Source organism: Pelodiscus sinensis, chromosome 4, assembly GCF_049634645.1.
Source record: "Pelodiscus sinensis isolate JC-2024 chromosome 4, ASM4963464v1, whole genome shotgun sequence".
Classification (NCBI taxonomy): domain Eukaryota; kingdom Metazoa; phylum Chordata; order Testudines; family Trionychidae; genus Pelodiscus; species Pelodiscus sinensis.
This window is the reverse complement of record NC_134714.1, coordinates 31,822,213-31,840,049: the sequence shown is the minus strand read 5'-3', so window position 1 is coordinate 31,840,049 and position 17,837 is coordinate 31,822,213. Positions and strand designations below refer to the sequence as shown.

The 17,837-nt window shown below is 44.7% G+C and overlaps 1 protein-coding gene and 1 long non-coding RNA gene across 8 annotated transcripts in view; one reads left to right on the top strand and one right to left on the bottom strand.

Annotated features, from left to right (window-relative positions):
- LOC112545659 (uncharacterized) overlaps nucleotides 1-6,718 on the top strand; it is a 110,437-nt gene extending 103,719 nt beyond the window's left edge. For all 5 annotated transcript variants that reach the window (XR_012903329.1, XR_012903328.1, XR_012903332.1 and 2 more), the window contains 2 exons: nucleotides 1,513-1,892; nucleotides 3,287-6,718. This is a non-coding gene — a long non-coding RNA (uncharacterized LOC112545659). The remainder of the gene's footprint in view (nucleotides 1-1,512; nucleotides 1,893-3,286) is intronic.
- The window catches only part of RPS6KA5 (ribosomal protein S6 kinase A5), a 205,041-nt gene that overhangs the window by 75,816 nt on the left and 111,388 nt on the right, over nucleotides 1-17,837 (bottom strand). For 2 of the 3 annotated variants that reach the window (XM_075926718.1, XM_075926719.1), the window contains one exon: nucleotides 6,806-6,909. In XM_075926718.1, coding sequence (XP_075782833.1) covers nucleotides 6,806-6,909 — 104 coding nt within the window. Of the gene's footprint in view, nucleotides 1-6,805; nucleotides 6,910-9,340; nucleotides 11,597-17,837 lie in introns of those variants that run through there. The other variant, XM_075926720.1, reaches the window with a different exon arrangement.

Here is a 17,837-nt window from a genome sequence, read left to right as displayed (position 1 = left end):
CCACCTTGGTATGAAACTGTGAAACTACCCTGGGTAGGAAAGCCAGATGGGGCTGCAGCTGAACCTTCTCATTACAGAACATTGTGTAGGACAACTCAGAGAAAAGAGCTCTAATCTCAGAGACTATATTGGCTGATGTTATCACCCCTAGAAATGAAATTTTGCATGAGAACATAAGGGAACAAGCAGATAACAGCTCAAATGGAGCGCCTGTGAGCCTTGAAAGCAAAAGGATCAGATCCCAGGGAGAGACAGGTGTCATGATCAGAAGGAGTGCTGAAAGCGACTAAGGGGTTAACTTGGGTACCTAGCAAAGGTGTCAGCTAGGGGAGGTTTGGACAATCAGCCAGTAACAATGCAGGTAGGAATTTCACACTGGAAAAGAGGGGTTTTTCTCTCTCAGGTATTGAGGGAGATGGGAGATGCTTTTCTCTCCAAGAACAGACTTCTTAAAATGTGTCAGTAGGGAAAAGTTTAGATAGTTCATCGGGGTTTATTGTTTTCCTTGTTTGGGGGTTTGGAAATCATGTCTTAGCTGGCTAATTGTTTTTCTCTTTTGTAACTAAGGATTATAACCCAGGGATTTTTCCTGAGTATCTATATCAAATGGTGACTTTTTCCATCTAGCCAATTTATTATGCTTGCAACTGTAGTTTTGTTTTGATAATACTTTTTTTTATTCTAATTAATCAGTATTGGTTGATTCTTGTGTCCTGGAAAGTCTGGCTGTGTGTATCTGCATGCCTCTGACTGAGGGGTCATCTACCAGAGACTGCCGCTTATTTTTTTCTTTTCTTTTTCAAGCACTTTTGGGGAAAAAGAGCTTGGGGTACCTCTGGGGTTGGTTTCAAGTGTCTACCCTGTTTGTGTTATTTTGGGGATTAAAAGCACTTGATGGTGGCAGCAAGGCCCCCAAAATCTGGATGTTAGGATTTTGTGGGGGAATTTTTTTGTACCAGTGCCTGTAGAGTCAAGGTTTTGGAGTGCTCTTGGAGGCCCCCAACTTCTGCATTCATAGTGCCAGAGTAGGGAACAGCCTTGACATGGGGTCATGGATCCGAGGATAGAGCCAATCCTGACCTTTTATAAACTGGACCATCATGCCATGAGCAAAGGCTGACATCCTTTGAAACAGAGAGTGGGAGGTCAAAATGACTGGACCTTGGTTGAAGAAAGGGACAGGTCCTGGAGTTTGATGTAAACACATAAAGCATTTCCAGTTGGCCAGGAAGGATGCCTTAGTGGAAGGCTTCCTTCTGGCCACCAGAACCTGTTGGACATGGGCCAAGCACTCATGCTTCTCTGAATTCTGTGTTGCAGCAACCAAGCCATCAGGTAAAGTGCAATTAGAGCCTGCCATGGTTCTGGGACAACAAGTCCTACCAGAGAGGCAAGCTGCAATGGGACTGCCACTGAGAGGTCCAGCAACATCCCAAATAAGTGTTGTTGAGGCCAAGCTGGAGCCATCAGGATTATCCTCAGCTTGTCCTGTTTGTTTTTTATTCTGTACAGAAGTTTCACTAGTGGGAAGATATACAGAAGGGACCCTGACCACGGGAGCAAAAAGGCATTGGACACAGAGCCTCTGTCAATCGAATCAAGCAAAATATGTGGCACTTCCTGTTCTCCCTGGACAACAACGAGTTTACCTGGGGAGCTCCAGATGGACTGATCAGTTGTGACAAGACGAGAAAGTCTTCATGAGGCAATCTGCCAATGTGCTCTTGACTCCAGGAAGATAAATGGTCATGAGATGAATGGCATGCTCCACACAGAAGCCTCACAGCCAGAGAGCTCCTTGACAAAGGGCTGATGACGGGAATCCATCTTATTTGTTGATGTAAAACACTGCAGTGGTTTGCCCGTCAGGATCTGTACACTCTGCCACTCAGGTGAGTCAGGAAAGCCTAGCTGGACAAGCAAACTACTCTGAGCTCTCTGCCATTTCTGTGGAAGGAGTGATTCTGCATGGTGAGATTGCCCAGGTGGACTCCAGACCCTGAGTCCAAAGTTTTAGAGACCAGGGTCATTGATGAGGACAAGACTATGATGTGTAGTCCAATACCAGTCTGGGGTCCAGCCACCATTTCAGTGACAATCATATGTGGTTTGGCATCCTGACCATGCAGTCTAGATTGTGTCTGGCCCCAATGGCACTAAGGACTATCCCTGTGAACTCTGGTGCTTAGTATTAGAGTCTATTTCTGTTAGCTTATTTAGATCATGACAGGTAGAACGTTCCAGATTGGGGCTCCTGATCCCCCAATCTTCCCTTGATGAGCCAGTTATCAAGATACGGATAAACCTGATGCCTCAGGTTAGCAGACACTGGCACCATGCACTTTGTCAATGCTCTTAGCAGTGGTTCCCAACACGGTGCCCAGGGGCGCCATGGCACCTGCCGGGGCATTTATGTGTGCCTGCTGAGTGACCAGGGCTGACCCAAGCCATTCTTGCGCCCTGGGCCCTGGGCGCCCAGTGCATGCGCGGCCCCCGTCCCGGGCACGCAACGCATGTGCGTCCCCCACCCCCAGACACGTGGCACATGCGCAGTCCCTGCCCCTGGGCATGCAGTGCATGCGCAGCCCCGCCCCCGGGTGCCCAGCAACCCCAAAAGATAGGGGACCACTGTTCTTATGGACAATGAAAGTCCAAGGGGTAATGCATGATTTGGAAATGGTGCTGACTCACACAAAATGGAGAAACTATCTGTACTCTTGGAAAATGGGAGATGTGAAAGTATGTGTCCTTCAAGTCAAGGGCAACATATCAGTCTCCTGGATCCAGGGAGGGAATCGTGGATCCTGTGGATACCATGCAAAACTTCAACTTCTTGAGATGTTTGTTGAGGCATCACAGGTCCAGAAAGGCTACCATTTCGCTTTCACAATTAGAAAATCAGGAGTAAAGCCCTTTTTCCCTTAGTTCCCAACAGACTTCCTCTACAGCTATAGGAAGTTTTCCACCTCCTAAATGAGGCACTGCTCATGAGAAGGATTCCTAAAGAGGGACAGGAAAGACGGATAGGAGGAAGGGATGGTCAAAAACTGCAAAGATTATATATTGAGCAGATAATGGTCTGAGGTTACTCACAACCATGCCAACTAGAAGGCTATGGTTGAAGAAAAAACAGGAAAGTGGATCCTGAGATCTGGCTGACTTTGTCCTTTAGTGCACCATCAAAGTGCCTGGCTCTCGTCCCGTTGGTGTCTCAAAGGCCAGCTGGGCAAGTGAGAGGAGAAGGGATGATGACATTTAAACTCTCTGTTCCTCTTTCTTCCTGTAGGCACCTGCCAAGGAGGCCCCCAGGACTTAGGAGATGGAGGTGGCCAGAACTGCTTTCTTGTCAGTTGTGGTGTGTGAAGACCCAGGAAGCATAGAATGGCTCAGAATTATTTATGGTTGTGCACTTTTGTATCCATTAACACTGAGAAGAGCCCTGTACCCTCAAATGGAAAGTACTAGATAAGAGGATGGCATTTCCTGGAACAGACCTAAGCACTGTAGCTAGGAACTCCACTTCATCTCCACCACCCATGCAACAACTCTGGCTGCTAAGTCTGCAGTATTTCAGGCCATCTGGAGAGAGCCCCATGAACTCTTCCAGAACCATGGCAAAACTCTTGACTGAAGTCCTGTTGGAGGTCCACTGTAAACTTGTGAAGGGAGTCCCACAGATTACACCTCCCCAATAAAACCTGGTGGTTGGACACCCAAAATTGTGGACTGTACATTCAATAATTATTTCTCCTACATAGGGCCATTCTCCTAGCATATATATTCTTAGGTTTAGTGCTCACCTGTCCCTGCCTCCCCTTTCATTGGCTGATGATACAACTACAAACTCAGTGGGGCATGTCGGTACAGAAGAACTCAAATCTCTTTAAGGTCCTTTATATAATACTTATTTTCTGCCCATTTGGAAGTGGGTGGAATAAGATGAGAGATTTGCCACAGCAGCTCAGCAATCTTGAGAAGCCCTTCCTGGACCAGCAGCACAACCTGTGTTAAGGATGCAACCAATAGCATCTGCTCTGCCAGATCCTTGACTTCCATGTTTAGGCTGGAAGCCACCCTTTTGAGGAAGGCCTGGTGCTCCAAGTCAGTGGGAAGGCTGGCATGGGAAAGGCATGACACTCCCTTGTCCTGTGACAAAGATGGAGAGAGGGGTTGGGGCATCCTCCCCTTCTGGGGATAGCTCCCAAGGTATTGGCACCCGCTCTCTTACCTTCACGTTGGAGTCCATACCATGCTCCAAGCCTGGTGCCAGTGGGGCAAAGAGAAGAGAAGTGAAGTGAATATGGTATGCCCCAAGAGTTTCAATAAGGCCCCTTGCCCAGCTGCCACACCACAGCTGTTGTAGGTGCCATGCTGGTCTCTGAAGCCAAAGGAGATTGGAGCTTCCTTGATAAACGACTGAACTCTGTCTCTGACTCAAATGATTCACCTTCTAGGGACCAGAGTGAGGCCATGGAGACTTGCATCTGGCAGTTTCACCACGGGGAACCACACTTTTCAAAGAGTGGTGCTGAGGTGACAGACACTGGTGCTATGGGAGTGATTGGTCCTCAGCCAGTGGAGACTGACACATTGAGGGTCATATGAGTGATGGGATCTGTGCTGAGGCATTTGCTGGTAAGAGGTTAGCCGCTGTAAGGAATACGAAGACCAGTGCATTCAATCAGACAATCCACACCTTGTTGAAGACTACCCATGTAATGATGGGAGAATTATGCCTCTGTTCTGAGAACCAGCTGTACTTCACTGCTCTTTGGGGTGGCTCCATGACTGGGTTGTCATTGGTTGTGGGTTCTTAGCCACATCTGATGTCAGGTAAAGCACAGGCAGCACTGGAAGTTCCATCAGGACCCTAGCCACCTGAAAAGCCTTAGACATTGAAGGTACTGGAAGATCCCAGGGGTCAGAGGCAGATCCACAGATAGGCTAGGGGGTCCAGCCAGAGTGACATCTTGTAGCTTGAGGGTGGGTACATAGCCTGATGAGGGTCCTTTGCCTAAAAGCCCCTTAGCAAGCCGCATTGTTTCTCTTGCTGCTTCTTGGGAACAGTGCAGGGAGGAACCCGGTGCCAGCCAGGTACTCCAGACTAATGTAAAGGTGCTGGGCACAGAGTCAGAGTGTGAGAGCTTTATCACTGGTTGAAGAATAACCTCCATGAGGAGGCCCTTTAAGTGGATGTCCCACTCTTTCTGAGTCCTGGAATAAAAGTGTTTACAAATTCTGCACTTCTCCTTTATGTGCAACTCTCTAGCACTTCAAGCAGCTATTGTAGAGATCACTAACAGGCATAGGCCTATTGCAAGCCGAACATAGTTTGAAGTTTGGAGAAATAGGCATGCCTCACTTCAGGACAAAATTCATGCTTTAACTACCTAAACCAGGCATGGCCAACCCATGGCTCTCCCCTGGCGGCTTGCAAGGCTGCCCCCGCACCTCTGAGAACAGCCCTTGCCTCCCCCGTGCTCACTGGGGTAGGGGAGCTGCCCAGTGCTTCCAATATGGTGGTGGCCGAAGGGACCCCGCTGAGGCCAAAAAGATAGAAACGCGCTTCTCAAAGGGGCAGGCTTTTTTTTTTTTGCTCTACAATTTTTCCCTAGCTCTTTGCACCGGATCCACTAATATCTTGGCTCTTCGTCCGGAACAGGTTGGCCACCCCCGAACTAAACTAACAAATAGCACTTAATTAGCACTGTCAGCTCTCTGACAACACAGTACAAAGAAGCCAGTTAATTGGCTGTAAGATTCTCTATCACATTTGTAAAGCAAGAGGAAGGTTCTCCAACTGTCACAGGCAATAAGAAGGAACTGAAAAGCACATAGTGCTGACACCGCCTCACATACCAACACATGAGCATGGCACTCCAGAGGGCACCAAAACTGGTTCTACAGACACTGCTAGAGCAAAAAATTCAAAAAGCTGTGCACCTGCGGCCACGCACATCTAGAAAGCAACCAATATAAGAAGAAAAATTATAGTTTCAGGGAGCATACAGGCCTAAGACAATATATGATAAGGGAATTGATGCCCTTTAACTTTTCCTTTAACTCAAATGCAGATATTGATAACTAGGACTGGTCAGAACACAGATTTCCATTTCACAGGGAAAAAGGTTTTGAGTGAAAAGAACAGCTTTAAATCAAACTGAAATGTCAAAAAATTCCTTTGAAATTACATGTCTAAAACTTTTATTTCAAATCAACTGAAATACTTTGCTTTCATAAAATGTCAAAAATAAAACACTTTGATGTTTATAATATTTAATTTTACAAATTGGTTATGAAAGTGGTATGCTAACTGGAAAAAGTGGTTTTCTAATTGGTGTTGGTGGTTTGGTAACTGATACTTGGTTTATTCTACTGGAATTTATAACAGGTATTCTAAGTGGTAATTGGTTTAATAACTGGTAATTGTGGTACTGAAGTTGGTGTAATATAAATATAAAAATGAAATAATGATCTGGTAGAGCATTTTCCCTAATGTTAAGTGCCTGCATTTGTTTATATATGAAAGAACAGGCCTGTGCATATTTTACATGTATGCATGCATACACATATACATACATGAATGTATTAAAATCATATACTATATATATTCATATTAACACACAGAATGTTTTATCATCTGCTCCTTTCATTTGAGAGATATGGTGGCTGAGATAATTTTTTTATTAGACAAGCTTGTCTCTCTCAGAAATAGAATTTGGACCAATAAAAGAAATTATCCTACCATGTGATACTGTAATAATTTTCTGTGAGAAAACATATACTTTATTATTTCATAACTTACTTAGAAATCTCAGCTTGGGAATTTTTCTCTCCATCAACTGTAAAAGGTGATGCTCCAGTTAATAGCTCATACATAAGAACACCAAGACTCCACCAATCTACAGCCTATAAAAGAAAAATTATATATTGTACTTCAAGAAGCACGTTACAAAAATAAAACATTAATCCTAGGAAATAGCTGCCAAAAGAGAATGAGGTTGCAGATTAACAACACAAAGGCAGTGTGATGTTGATAGTACATAATTAAAGTATTGTAATTATACTGAAATAGTGTGGAAAATGTTTAACTTACACACACGTATACAGGCGTTTCCCCAGTTGTATATATTAGAAACTACGAAATCATTAAATCATAGAAATGTAGGACTAGAATGGACCAGTAGGTCATCTACTGCAATTTCCTACCCTGAGCAAAGACTAAATATTATCTAGACCATACCGACAGGCCTTTGTCTTACCTTTTCTTAATAACCTCCAGTGATGATTTCACAACGTCCCCAAGTAATTTGTTAAGGTGCTCAGCTACCCTTAAAGTTAGAAACTTTACCCCAATGTCTAACTTTAATCTACCTTGCTTCAATATAATCCCACTACTGTTTGTCCTGTGCTTAGTGGCTATGGGAAACTGTTTATCATCCTCTCTCTTTTTACATGAAGACTTGTATATCTCCCCTCAGTCTTTTCTTCTCCAGACTAAACAAACACAGTGTTTTCAACCTTTCCTTACAGCTCATTAAGCTGGGGTATATGCCTCACCCACTCAAACAGCCAAAGTTGGGGATGGGCCTGGCTTAGGACTCTTAATGGGAAAACTACCTACATGGCTGTAAGAGTGACATAGGCAGGGCATGGTAGAAATGTAGCCGTGTTAGTCTGGTGCAGCTGAAACAAAAAACAGGACTGTGTAGCACTTTAAAGACTAACAAGATGGTCTTAGTCTTTAAAGTGCTACACAGTCCTGTTTTTCATAGGCAGGGCAGTGAGCATGAGGACTAACCGATGCAGATATACAGAGGAATGTTGAAAGACTCCCCCAGAAGAGGGAACCACAGTGTGACCTGGCAAGAGGGCTGACTCTCTGCCACTCAGAGATAGAAGTTGCAATGATGAAAGAGAAGAAAGGGGGCACAACCAGCTAGAGCTATCCCCAGAATCAACAGAATGAGGAATCATCAAGCAGTAAGTAGAGGACACTATGATAGCACATTAGAGAATGTGGGCATGATAGTATCTCTGATGCAAGGCTTCAGTGATAGGGTACACGTCATGCACAGTGAAAGAGAAGGAGTTAGACAGAGACACTAAGGCAGACAAACGTGGACAAAGGAGGGGATGAGGGGCCATAGGCAAGAAATTAAAATGGAGATGCCAATAATACAGGCTTTTTATTTTGATGAAGAAGTTATCCTCACCAGGGTGCATGCCAAAGTTGCTGCCCTCAGAGGACCTGATAAGTACCAGGAGCAAGCCCATGACACAAAGGGAGAGATATTGGAAAATCAGCAGGGCCTGTGTGAGGCCCAAGTATAACTACAAGACTATCTGGTGAGGGTAACTTATCAACAGTAGCAGTTATATAAAATCATATAAGATGGAAGCAGGAGAGGTCAAAATGGCCAGGAATGGCAAAGGCATGCCATGAGCGCAAAGAACTGCACTTGATGACCTCTTGAAGTCCCTTCCAGTTTTAGTGTTCTATGATTCTATGACTAGAGGGCCAGAGACCCAACCTATATGGTGTTATGGCTATGATTTGATCTCCAAGGTCCTTCCAAGTTAAATTGAAGAAATTGGGCATTCTAATATTCATAGAGAATCCAGTGTTCATAATGGGGAAAAGTAGAAGCTGACCGGTATGGTGATTCTTGTCTCTTGATTTAAGCAAACATCTTTCGGGGGTGGAAAGGGGTGGATCTTTAAAACAGAAAAAGGGGTGTTTGCAACAGTGTGACTTGATTTTCAAAAACACTTAACAGCAAGAAAATTTAAGAGCACATCTCATTATTATAAATATGCTAGAATAATGGCCCTCAAAAACTGTTTACCTAAAATTAAAGCTTCAATAAATTTTAGCTTCGTTTTCCAAAATCTGTTTTCACGTCATTGATACACGCTGGGTAGTAACTTGAGATACACATTCTAATAAGCATCATTTAGAAAATAGTTGTGAGATGATGTGAACCAAGTTTGGATATTTGATTTCTCCCACCCCCTCCAATCCTGGGTTAGGTGATCTGGAAACAGGCAGAATCTCATAGGAGGCAATATGGACATCAGTGGAAGTTCTGAGAACCTGAACTATTTGGGACAATAGAATGATAGGAGGATGGTGGCTCTGTCATAATGGATTTTTCCTCCAACTTGCAGTAGGAGGTGGATAGGAGGGAAGGTGTATCTGAGGCAGTCTGTCTAGGAAAGCATCAGGCTTAGAATCATGACATATGACACCCCGTTTGTCTTGTACACAAAGAAGTTCCCTGAGTGCCCGATACTGTGACTATCTTCAGTAAGACTGCTGTATGAGAAAGTTACTCACCTTAGTGCAGTAAAAGCGATTCTTTGAGATGTGTGTCCCCATAGGTGCTCCACTATAGGTGTCGGGTTGTCCCACTGCAACAGATCAGAGTCTTCATTAGTAGTGGTTGGCCGGACCACATATGAGCGGTGTAGGCTTCGCACCATTCACGCCCTTTTGATCTCTCACACAGTCTGGCTCCTGCCAGTTCCTCGAGTCCACCCCAGTATCTGAAAGATACAATAAGAGACTCCAAAGCGGGGAGGAGGGCAGGTAGTGGAGCACCCATGGGGACACACATCTCAAAGAACTCGTTACTGCACCCAGGTGAATAAGTTCCTCTTCTTCGAGTAGTAGTATTCCTGTGAGTGCTCCACTGTTGGTGAATGTGTAGCAGTATCTGAATATAAGGAAGGCAGGTAACTGAGTCATGGTTTAGTCACAGTTGAGAGCATGGCAGAGGCCACCGCAGTATCAACAGATGAGGTGCGAGAGATTGAGTAATGTTTCATGAAGATATCGTTGGTATCTCGACAAATGTCTTCGAGAGGAACTCCATGAAGAAAGACTGTAGAGGTTGCTACAACTCTCATAGAATGTGCCCTAGGTGTCTCTGGCAGTGGTTTATTTCATATGGCATAGCACTTTTGAATGCAAGTAACAATAAGTCTTGAGATCCGTTGAGATGAAGGGGGTTCGCCCCTGCAATGTTCTGCCACTGAAATTAGTAGTCAATCTGATTTACAAAAGGTTCGAGTTCTATCTATATAGAAGGCAAGTGATCTACGCACATCTAGTCAGTGAAGCAGGGCCTCACGACTACTCGTGTATGGTCTCGGGTAGAAAGATGGAAGTACAATCGGCTCCTTTATGTGGAAGGCTGAGCAAGCCTAAGGGATGAAATATGGATGTAGGCGCAATATGACTTTGTCCTTACTGAAGATGGTATATGGTGGCACTACCATTAGGGCTACTATTTCTCCAATTCTGCGTGAAATGTAACTTTGAATATCATACTTGACAGCGGAGCGGTTGCTAGCGGCTCGAAGGGGTCATGGGTAAGAGCATCTAGAACCAACTCCAAGTTCCATGCAGGTGGTGGTAGTCTACATGGAGGGTATGGATTGGAGAGGCCTTTGAGGAACCTCCTGATGATAGGGAGTGCAAACACCGAAGAACCATCAACTGAGCTGTGGAACACAGTGATTGCTTCTAAGTGTACTTTCAAAGGATAGTACTAATCCTGTTTCTTTCAGTAGCAGGATATAACCCAAAATGACGTATAAGGGTGCCATGCATGGATCTATACTCTTTCCAGAGCACTGGGATAGGAACCTGCGCCTTGACGGCAAGTGGGTCAAGTGGATTGTTTTCTGCTATGCAATAGCACATTTCTCACTTTCTTCGAACAGTGGAGTTTTCCTTCCTGGAACCAAAAATGAACCAAGCTGTCAACTGTAGTGTATGGGGTTGAGAGTGAACTAGAGTCCGGATGTTCTGGGTTAGATTGCGATGTCTGGGGAGGTGATAGGGTGATTGAGGAGATATTTGATACAAATAGGGGAACCACGTTTGTCGTGCCCAGAATGGGGCTATAAGACTCTCTGTTGCATCGTATCTATTGATTTTCTCAAGAACTCTGGGAATGAATGAAGTAGGAGGAAAAGCGTACAATAGGGGACCTCTCCAATAGAGGAGTAAGGCATCCCCTAGAGATCCATGACGGATGCTGGCTCTGGACCAATACTGTTGCCATTTCGTATTCTCGAAGGAGGCGAAAGGGTCTATTTGTGGATGACCCTATCGATTGAAAATAGGCTGGAAAACATGTTGATGAAGTTCCCACTCGTGTTCCCACTCCCACAATGTTGGTCCCGGGTAAGTACGAAGCTGTCAAGGTAATTCCATTGTAGATGCACCAATTCCATAGTCAAAACACCTCAGTGTACAGGGAACGGGCACCCCCATCTCAATTTATATAGTACATTGTGGATACATTGTTGGTAAGTATCCTGATTGTGGCTCCTCAGATGTGCGTAAGAAAATGCCTGCATGAATTTGCAACTGCCCTCAATTCCAATATGTTGATGTGTAAGGTAGACTCCCTGGTCATCCATAGACCTTGGACAGACATATCGCCCATATGGGCTCCCCATCCCTTGAGGGAAGCATTGGTAGTGATCTGTGTGGTAGGCTGATCCTGATTGAATGGGACTCCTACAAGTAAGTTGTTTGGTTCGGTCCACCATTTCAGAGATGCTAGAACATCGGTAGGTGGAGACACTTGCTTACCGCTTCCGGTGGCTGTAAATGGAAGCAAGCCAGTGTTGAAGGTAGCGAAAGTGGAGCCTCGCATGAGCAACCACATAAGTTGTAATTGCCATATGGCACATGAGTTGGAGACAGGTAAGTATTGATACTCTGGAGCTGTTTGTGAGTGCAAGTACCAGGTCTTGGATTGCTTGGAATTGTGATGGTTGGTACACCCTTGCCATGGTGGAGTCCAGTTGGGCTCCAATGAATCCCTTATATTTAGGTATAAGCATTGATTTCTGTTCATTAACAATAAGACCTACGAGGCTGAATGTCTGTCTGGTTATGGATAGCATACGGAGCATATCCGTAGAGGTTGGAACTTTTATTAGACAGTTGTCCAGATAAGGAAAAATCATAATCCGTTGTCGATGCAGATATACCATGATGACAGCTAGCGTTTTAGAAAATACCCTGGATGCTGATGAAAGGCTGAATGGCAGGACGTGGAACTGATAGAGGTCCAATCCAACCACAAAGCGTAGAAATCGTCTGCGCACCAGGTGTATAGTGATATGAAAATAGGCGTCTTACAGGTCGAGGGCTGCAAACTAGTCCCCCTGTTCTAATGCTGAGATAATGGATGCTAGAGTCACCATCTTGAATCGTTGTTTCCGAAGATATTGGTTCAATCTGTGGAGGTCTAGAATAGGTCTCCAGCAATCAGTCTTTTTTGCTGTGGGAATACAGTGGGAATAGAAGCCCCTACCTCTGAAGTCTTCCGGTACCGTTTCTACTGTTCTGATGTTTAGAAGACAGTGGACCTCCTTTTTTCAGTAGATCCTCGTCAGAAGGGTCCCTGAAGAGGTACAGGGATGATGGGGAGCTAGGAAGTAGGGCTATAAATGGAGGGTGTAGCCTGATATTACGATCTCTAGGACCCAACAATCTGATGTGATGGCGGGCCAATGACAGTAAAATGGCCTGAGCCAATGGTGAAAGGTTGGGGTACAGTGATCATGGTGACCCAGCACAGGGAGGTCCTATACGCCTTCGATCTGGAAGTCAGACCTGTTATTTGTTTGTCTGCTGGTTTGGGTTACAGCGGTTCTGAGGCCTTCCCTTTTGGGGCCATTGTCTTGGCCTGGATTAGTCGAAAGGCTGTTGTTGGTATCTTGGGTATGAAAAGTTTCGATGTCTTCGGTATGCTACATACTGTCTACGTAGGTAAGGTGGGTTGTGCATACCCTGGTACAGAGGGTAGTTCTCGAGTCCTTACTGGAATGTAAGACCTCATCTGTCTTTCCAGAGAATAATTTTTCTTTATCAAATGGGAGGTCTGCCACTTCTGTTTGTAATTCATGCAGAACTACAGATTTCAGAAGCCAAAAAGCCCTTCTCATGACTACGGATGTCGCCGTGGCCTGAGCTGCTGTGTCAGCTATACTAATGGCTATCTGGAGAGAGGCTCTTGATGAGGCATATTCCTCTTGCATGACTGATTTTAGTATTGGTCTCTTTTAATCTGGTAACTGTTCAATAAAGGAAGTAAGCTTATTATAGTTATCAAAGTTATGATTGGAAAGTAAGGCTGCATAATTAGCTATTCAGAGGAGCAGAGATGATGATGAGTAAATCTTATGCTCAAAGATGTCTAGTCACTTACTCTCCTTATCTGCAGAAATATTTTTATATTCCTCTGTCTCAGATATTTGTCCCTCCTTGGGGTCAGATTGCTGAGGTACTGGTTGGGAGTTTGAGGGGGACATTATAGCCACCCATCTATGTAGCGTGGGAGAGGCTAATATCTACATACAGGTGGATGTTCCAGGCAGCAAAGTAGATGGTAAACTTGTCATTGGTGATGGTACCGCATTGACCAGTGAGCGGGATAGTCGTAATGATATGCATGCCAGTGTTATTGGTATTCCCATTTGTTCGGACAGTGGTATCGAGATGGAAATATGCTAATCTGGCCTTCATGATGGTGTGTATGAGGAGAAAGTACTGGAGAATGTAGCAACCTAAGAGATCCCCTTGAAGATGGGGGAGGTGATAGAGAACTGCATCTCTGGTATGGTTGCTGGGGTACAGGAGAAAAGGTGGAAACCAGTCTGTAATGCCTGTCATGTCTGACAACAGTAGTTCGTATTAGAGGTGAATGTAGTGTAGGCGACGGTGATGATGGAGTCAGTGAAAACGCAAGAGGCTCTGGACTGACATCACATGTTCTTTCCGATTTGTGAGTTGTTTTCCGCGGTGCCAGGGGGCAACTGGCTCACCCAGTGCCGGGGCATGGCTTTGTGCATTCATGTCTGGTCAATGTAATTATTTCTATGTCTTCCTCCAGTGCTTGCAGGGTCACTACGCTTGGCACCATTGCTGTGGGTGCCGTGGATAGCGTGCTGCAGATCAAGCCAGTGTTGGCACCGTAGATGGTTTGTGCCAAATTTTTGGCTCATAGGCCATTTTAAGCCACGTTTCGTGGCACCTGATGTTCCCTGCTTCTTCCCAACACTTATTCTGCTTGTTGAGGCTGGTGGAAAGGAGTGGGCAAACGAAGCTCTTTTGTGTGCGGGAGCCGCAGTGAGAGAGGAAGCTCTCCGTTTTTCCTTTCTCAGCGAACGAGAGGCTGGTTCTGAAGGCTGCAGGGCTTTGTCATATAGACACATCCTGAGCCTCATCTCCCTATCTTGCCATGCCCTTACTGTGAGTTTTGTGCAATGGGTGCATTTTTGGGGTACATGGGATTCGCCAAGGCATTTTATGCAGTCTGAGTGGCCATCGGAGATTGGCATACACTCTCAGCATGTGACACATTTCTGAAATCCTGGAGAGCCCAGCATGATAAGGGGTCTGTTGCTGTGGTGGTCTTAAAAAGAAAACCACTCTCTGTCTTTCTTTTCTTCTCCTCCTTTTTTTTTAAGTAATTGAGAAGCCTCTAACGAGAAAAACCTGTTTGTTTTTAAAACCATACTACTTGTAACTATGACTATACTAACAAGTGAAAACTGACTGAACTATGAATACAACTAATACTAAAACACAGATAGCTTCTCTTGACTAGAGTCATTGAGAAGATAAGTCTCCGTCCGTCTACAACCTGGGGAGGCGAAGAAGGAACTGGTGGGAGCTGGACCGTGAGAGAGATCAAAAGGGCGCAAACAGCACAAAGCACGCACCAGGCATGCATGGTCCGACCGACCACTCCTAATGAAGACTCCGATCTGCAGAGCCAACAACCTGACACCAACAGTGAAGCACCCACAGGGACACTATTCAAGCAAGAATGCTCCAATTTTGGTCTGCAGAGAAACTTCTGCTTAGTTTGCCTGCTTGTATTGTGATGTGGTTTCTAATACTCTAGTTCCCAAGTCTGACTGTTTCCAGACAGCAGAGATGAGAGCTCGCTCCTACCTCTTTGTTTATTTACATCACCATGAAGTTATTGTCCAACATCATCTGTTCATGGAGTCATTTTATGAGGGGAAAGCATGTCTTGCATACAAGATGAACTGCCCTCAGTTCCAATAAGTTTATATGCAGCCTAGACTCTTGAGCAAGCAGAGGGGAGTCTGGGTATTCTGAGCAACATGGTAACCCAGGTAATGACCACACTATCGGGGGGGTGTCTGTCAAAATACTGGTTCTTGATATGGAATGGCTGAAAGAAGTCTCCATAGTGACTGGGTTTGATCATCAAGAGAGGAGTTGAGAATTTTGGTAGGAACTGTCACCAGGGAGTCAATATGGTCCTTGTTTGGCCAGTAAGTTGAGGGGAGGTAGGCTTGCAGACAGCATACATGGAATCTACCGAATGAAGTAGAGTAGAGCATGTGACCCAAGAGCAAGAGAGACTGGTGTACCATAGTTTGCAGTTTATGAGTAATGCAGGAAATCCAGATGCTCATCACATGAAATCTGTCAGCAGGGCGAAATGTTCTTGCAGAGACTAAGTCCACCCACAGGGGTCCCATAACGTTTATTGTCCTAATAGATTACAAGATGGAATTTTCTTGATTTACACAAATGCCTAGGGTAGCAAGAATCTGTGGAAGAGATCCTGCTTCTGACATGACTTCCTGATGAGAGTCAAGATATGGAAACATGAAATAGCTCTAATGCCTCATCTGGCCTGGTACCACAGAGAAAGCTTTCATAAATACTCAAGTGCTGTAGTGAGTCCAAGAGGTGTATCAAGCTGGCAATATTCCTGTTGTACCATGAAATGCAAAAAATTCTTGTGGGATGAAGGAATATCCATGTGGTAATGTGTATCATACATGTCAGGACCCACAAACTACAGGTTGGGTCTCCCTAGTTTGGCACCCTCGGGACCTGACTGGTTCCAGAGGAGGGATTTTGCCAGACCAGGAGTGGTCACTTCTGGCCTCTCTGCCACTGGCCCCCCAGGCCTGGCTACCTACCTCCTGCTGCTTCTGCTGCCCTGCCAGCCCCAATGAGCATGATTGTGTTGCTCCAGGCCCCATGGGGCAGCCACATGCTGGGGCTCCGGGACTCACCTGACAGCAATGCACTGGGGCCCCGGGATCTGCTGGGCAACCACGTGCTGAGGCTCTGAAGCTAGGCAGCCATGCACCGCAGTTCCTTGTCCCACTGAGCCACCGCCACCACGGCTCCCAGCCTCACTGGGCAATCCCTACCGCAGCTCCCAACCCAGTCAGGCAGCCATGCACCAGGTCTCCTAGCCCTGCTGGGAAGCCCCGCCAACAGCTTCCTTGTGGGCTTGCCATCCCCAGAGGGATCCCTGCTACTGGACCTCAACCAGAGCTCTCTGATCCTGCAACATCCATGCCAGACCACAGAGGTTGCTGGACCAGAGAGTCCTTGTTTAGAGGGTTTCAACCTGTATATCCTTTTCTGAAAAGAGGGAATTATAAATGCCAGTGTAATCATCCTGAAATTCAACTTTTGGACAAAGATGCTGAGTTGCCAAAAGCCCAAGAAGGGCTTTCATCTTTTTCGGAGATGTGCACTCCACTGGTTAGAGATGGAACTGCTCAATTTGGAGACGGTAAAGATCCCTTTTCAAGGGCAAGAATACCCCTCACAAGATCAGGGCCAGAAAAGAGTGGAGAGACTGAGAGTAGGGGAGGAAAATATCCTATTATTTATCATGCTATTATATCATACTGCTTAGAAATTGTTTAATATTTTGTTTCACTATCTTTCTAGGTATGCAAGTTAGGCTGATTAGGCTATAATTCCCTGGGTCGTCTTTGCTCTTCTTTTTGAAGATAAGTATGTTCCTCCTTCTCTAATATTCCAGGCCTCTCCCATCCTCCATGAGTTCTTAAAAATGTTTGCTTTGGCTATCTCCTTAAGTACTCTAGGTCTAGGATGATCTTTATCAGGCTCTGTAAACTGAATGCAACATTTAACTTACCTAAATATTCTTTAACCTGTTCAATCCCTATTTTGTTCTGTATTTCTTCCTACTTGTTGTTAATGATGGGTTAAGCATCTAGTCACAAGTAACCTTTTTAGTGAACACTGAAGCAAAATAGGCATTAAATATTGCTATCTTTTCTTTAGATTTCCTTCCTAGCTAATGGACCTATATTTTCATTTGTCTTTCTCTTGATCCTAATGTATTTATAGAACCTCTTCTTATTGCTTTTACATTTTTATTAGGTATACGTCATTTTGTACCTCAATCGTTCTGATTTTGTTCCTGCGTGTTTGTGCTATTTTTTCATACTCATCCTTAGCAATTTCATCCTTGTTTCTATTTTTTACAATTACTTTTTGATGTTCACATTATTTAAGAACCCCTGAAACAACCACATTGACCTCTCAGGATTCTTCTATCATTCTTTTGCATCAGGATAAAGTTTGCTGTTTTCATTTTAATACTGTCTCAGAGAAACTGCGAGCCTTCCTGTAGTCCCATTTGCCTTAGACTTTCTTTCCAAAGGTATCTTACATAACTATTCTTTAGAGTTTTGTTGAAGTCTATTTTTGTGAAGTCCATTGTCCTTATTTTTGTTGCTATAATTCTTTTAAGAATTATAAATGCTATCATTTTGAGATCTTCACTAAAACTGTCTTCTGCTTTCAGATTCGCAACCACTTCTTGTTAATCAGAATCAAATCTAAAATATTTACTCCTCTGCTCACCTCCTTTACCTTCTGAAAAAAATTGTCCCCAATACATTCTAAGAACTTGTTGACAGCCTGTTTTCCTGAATGTATTTATCCAAAAAGCATCTGGAGAGTGAAAAGTCCCCCACTACTACCAGGG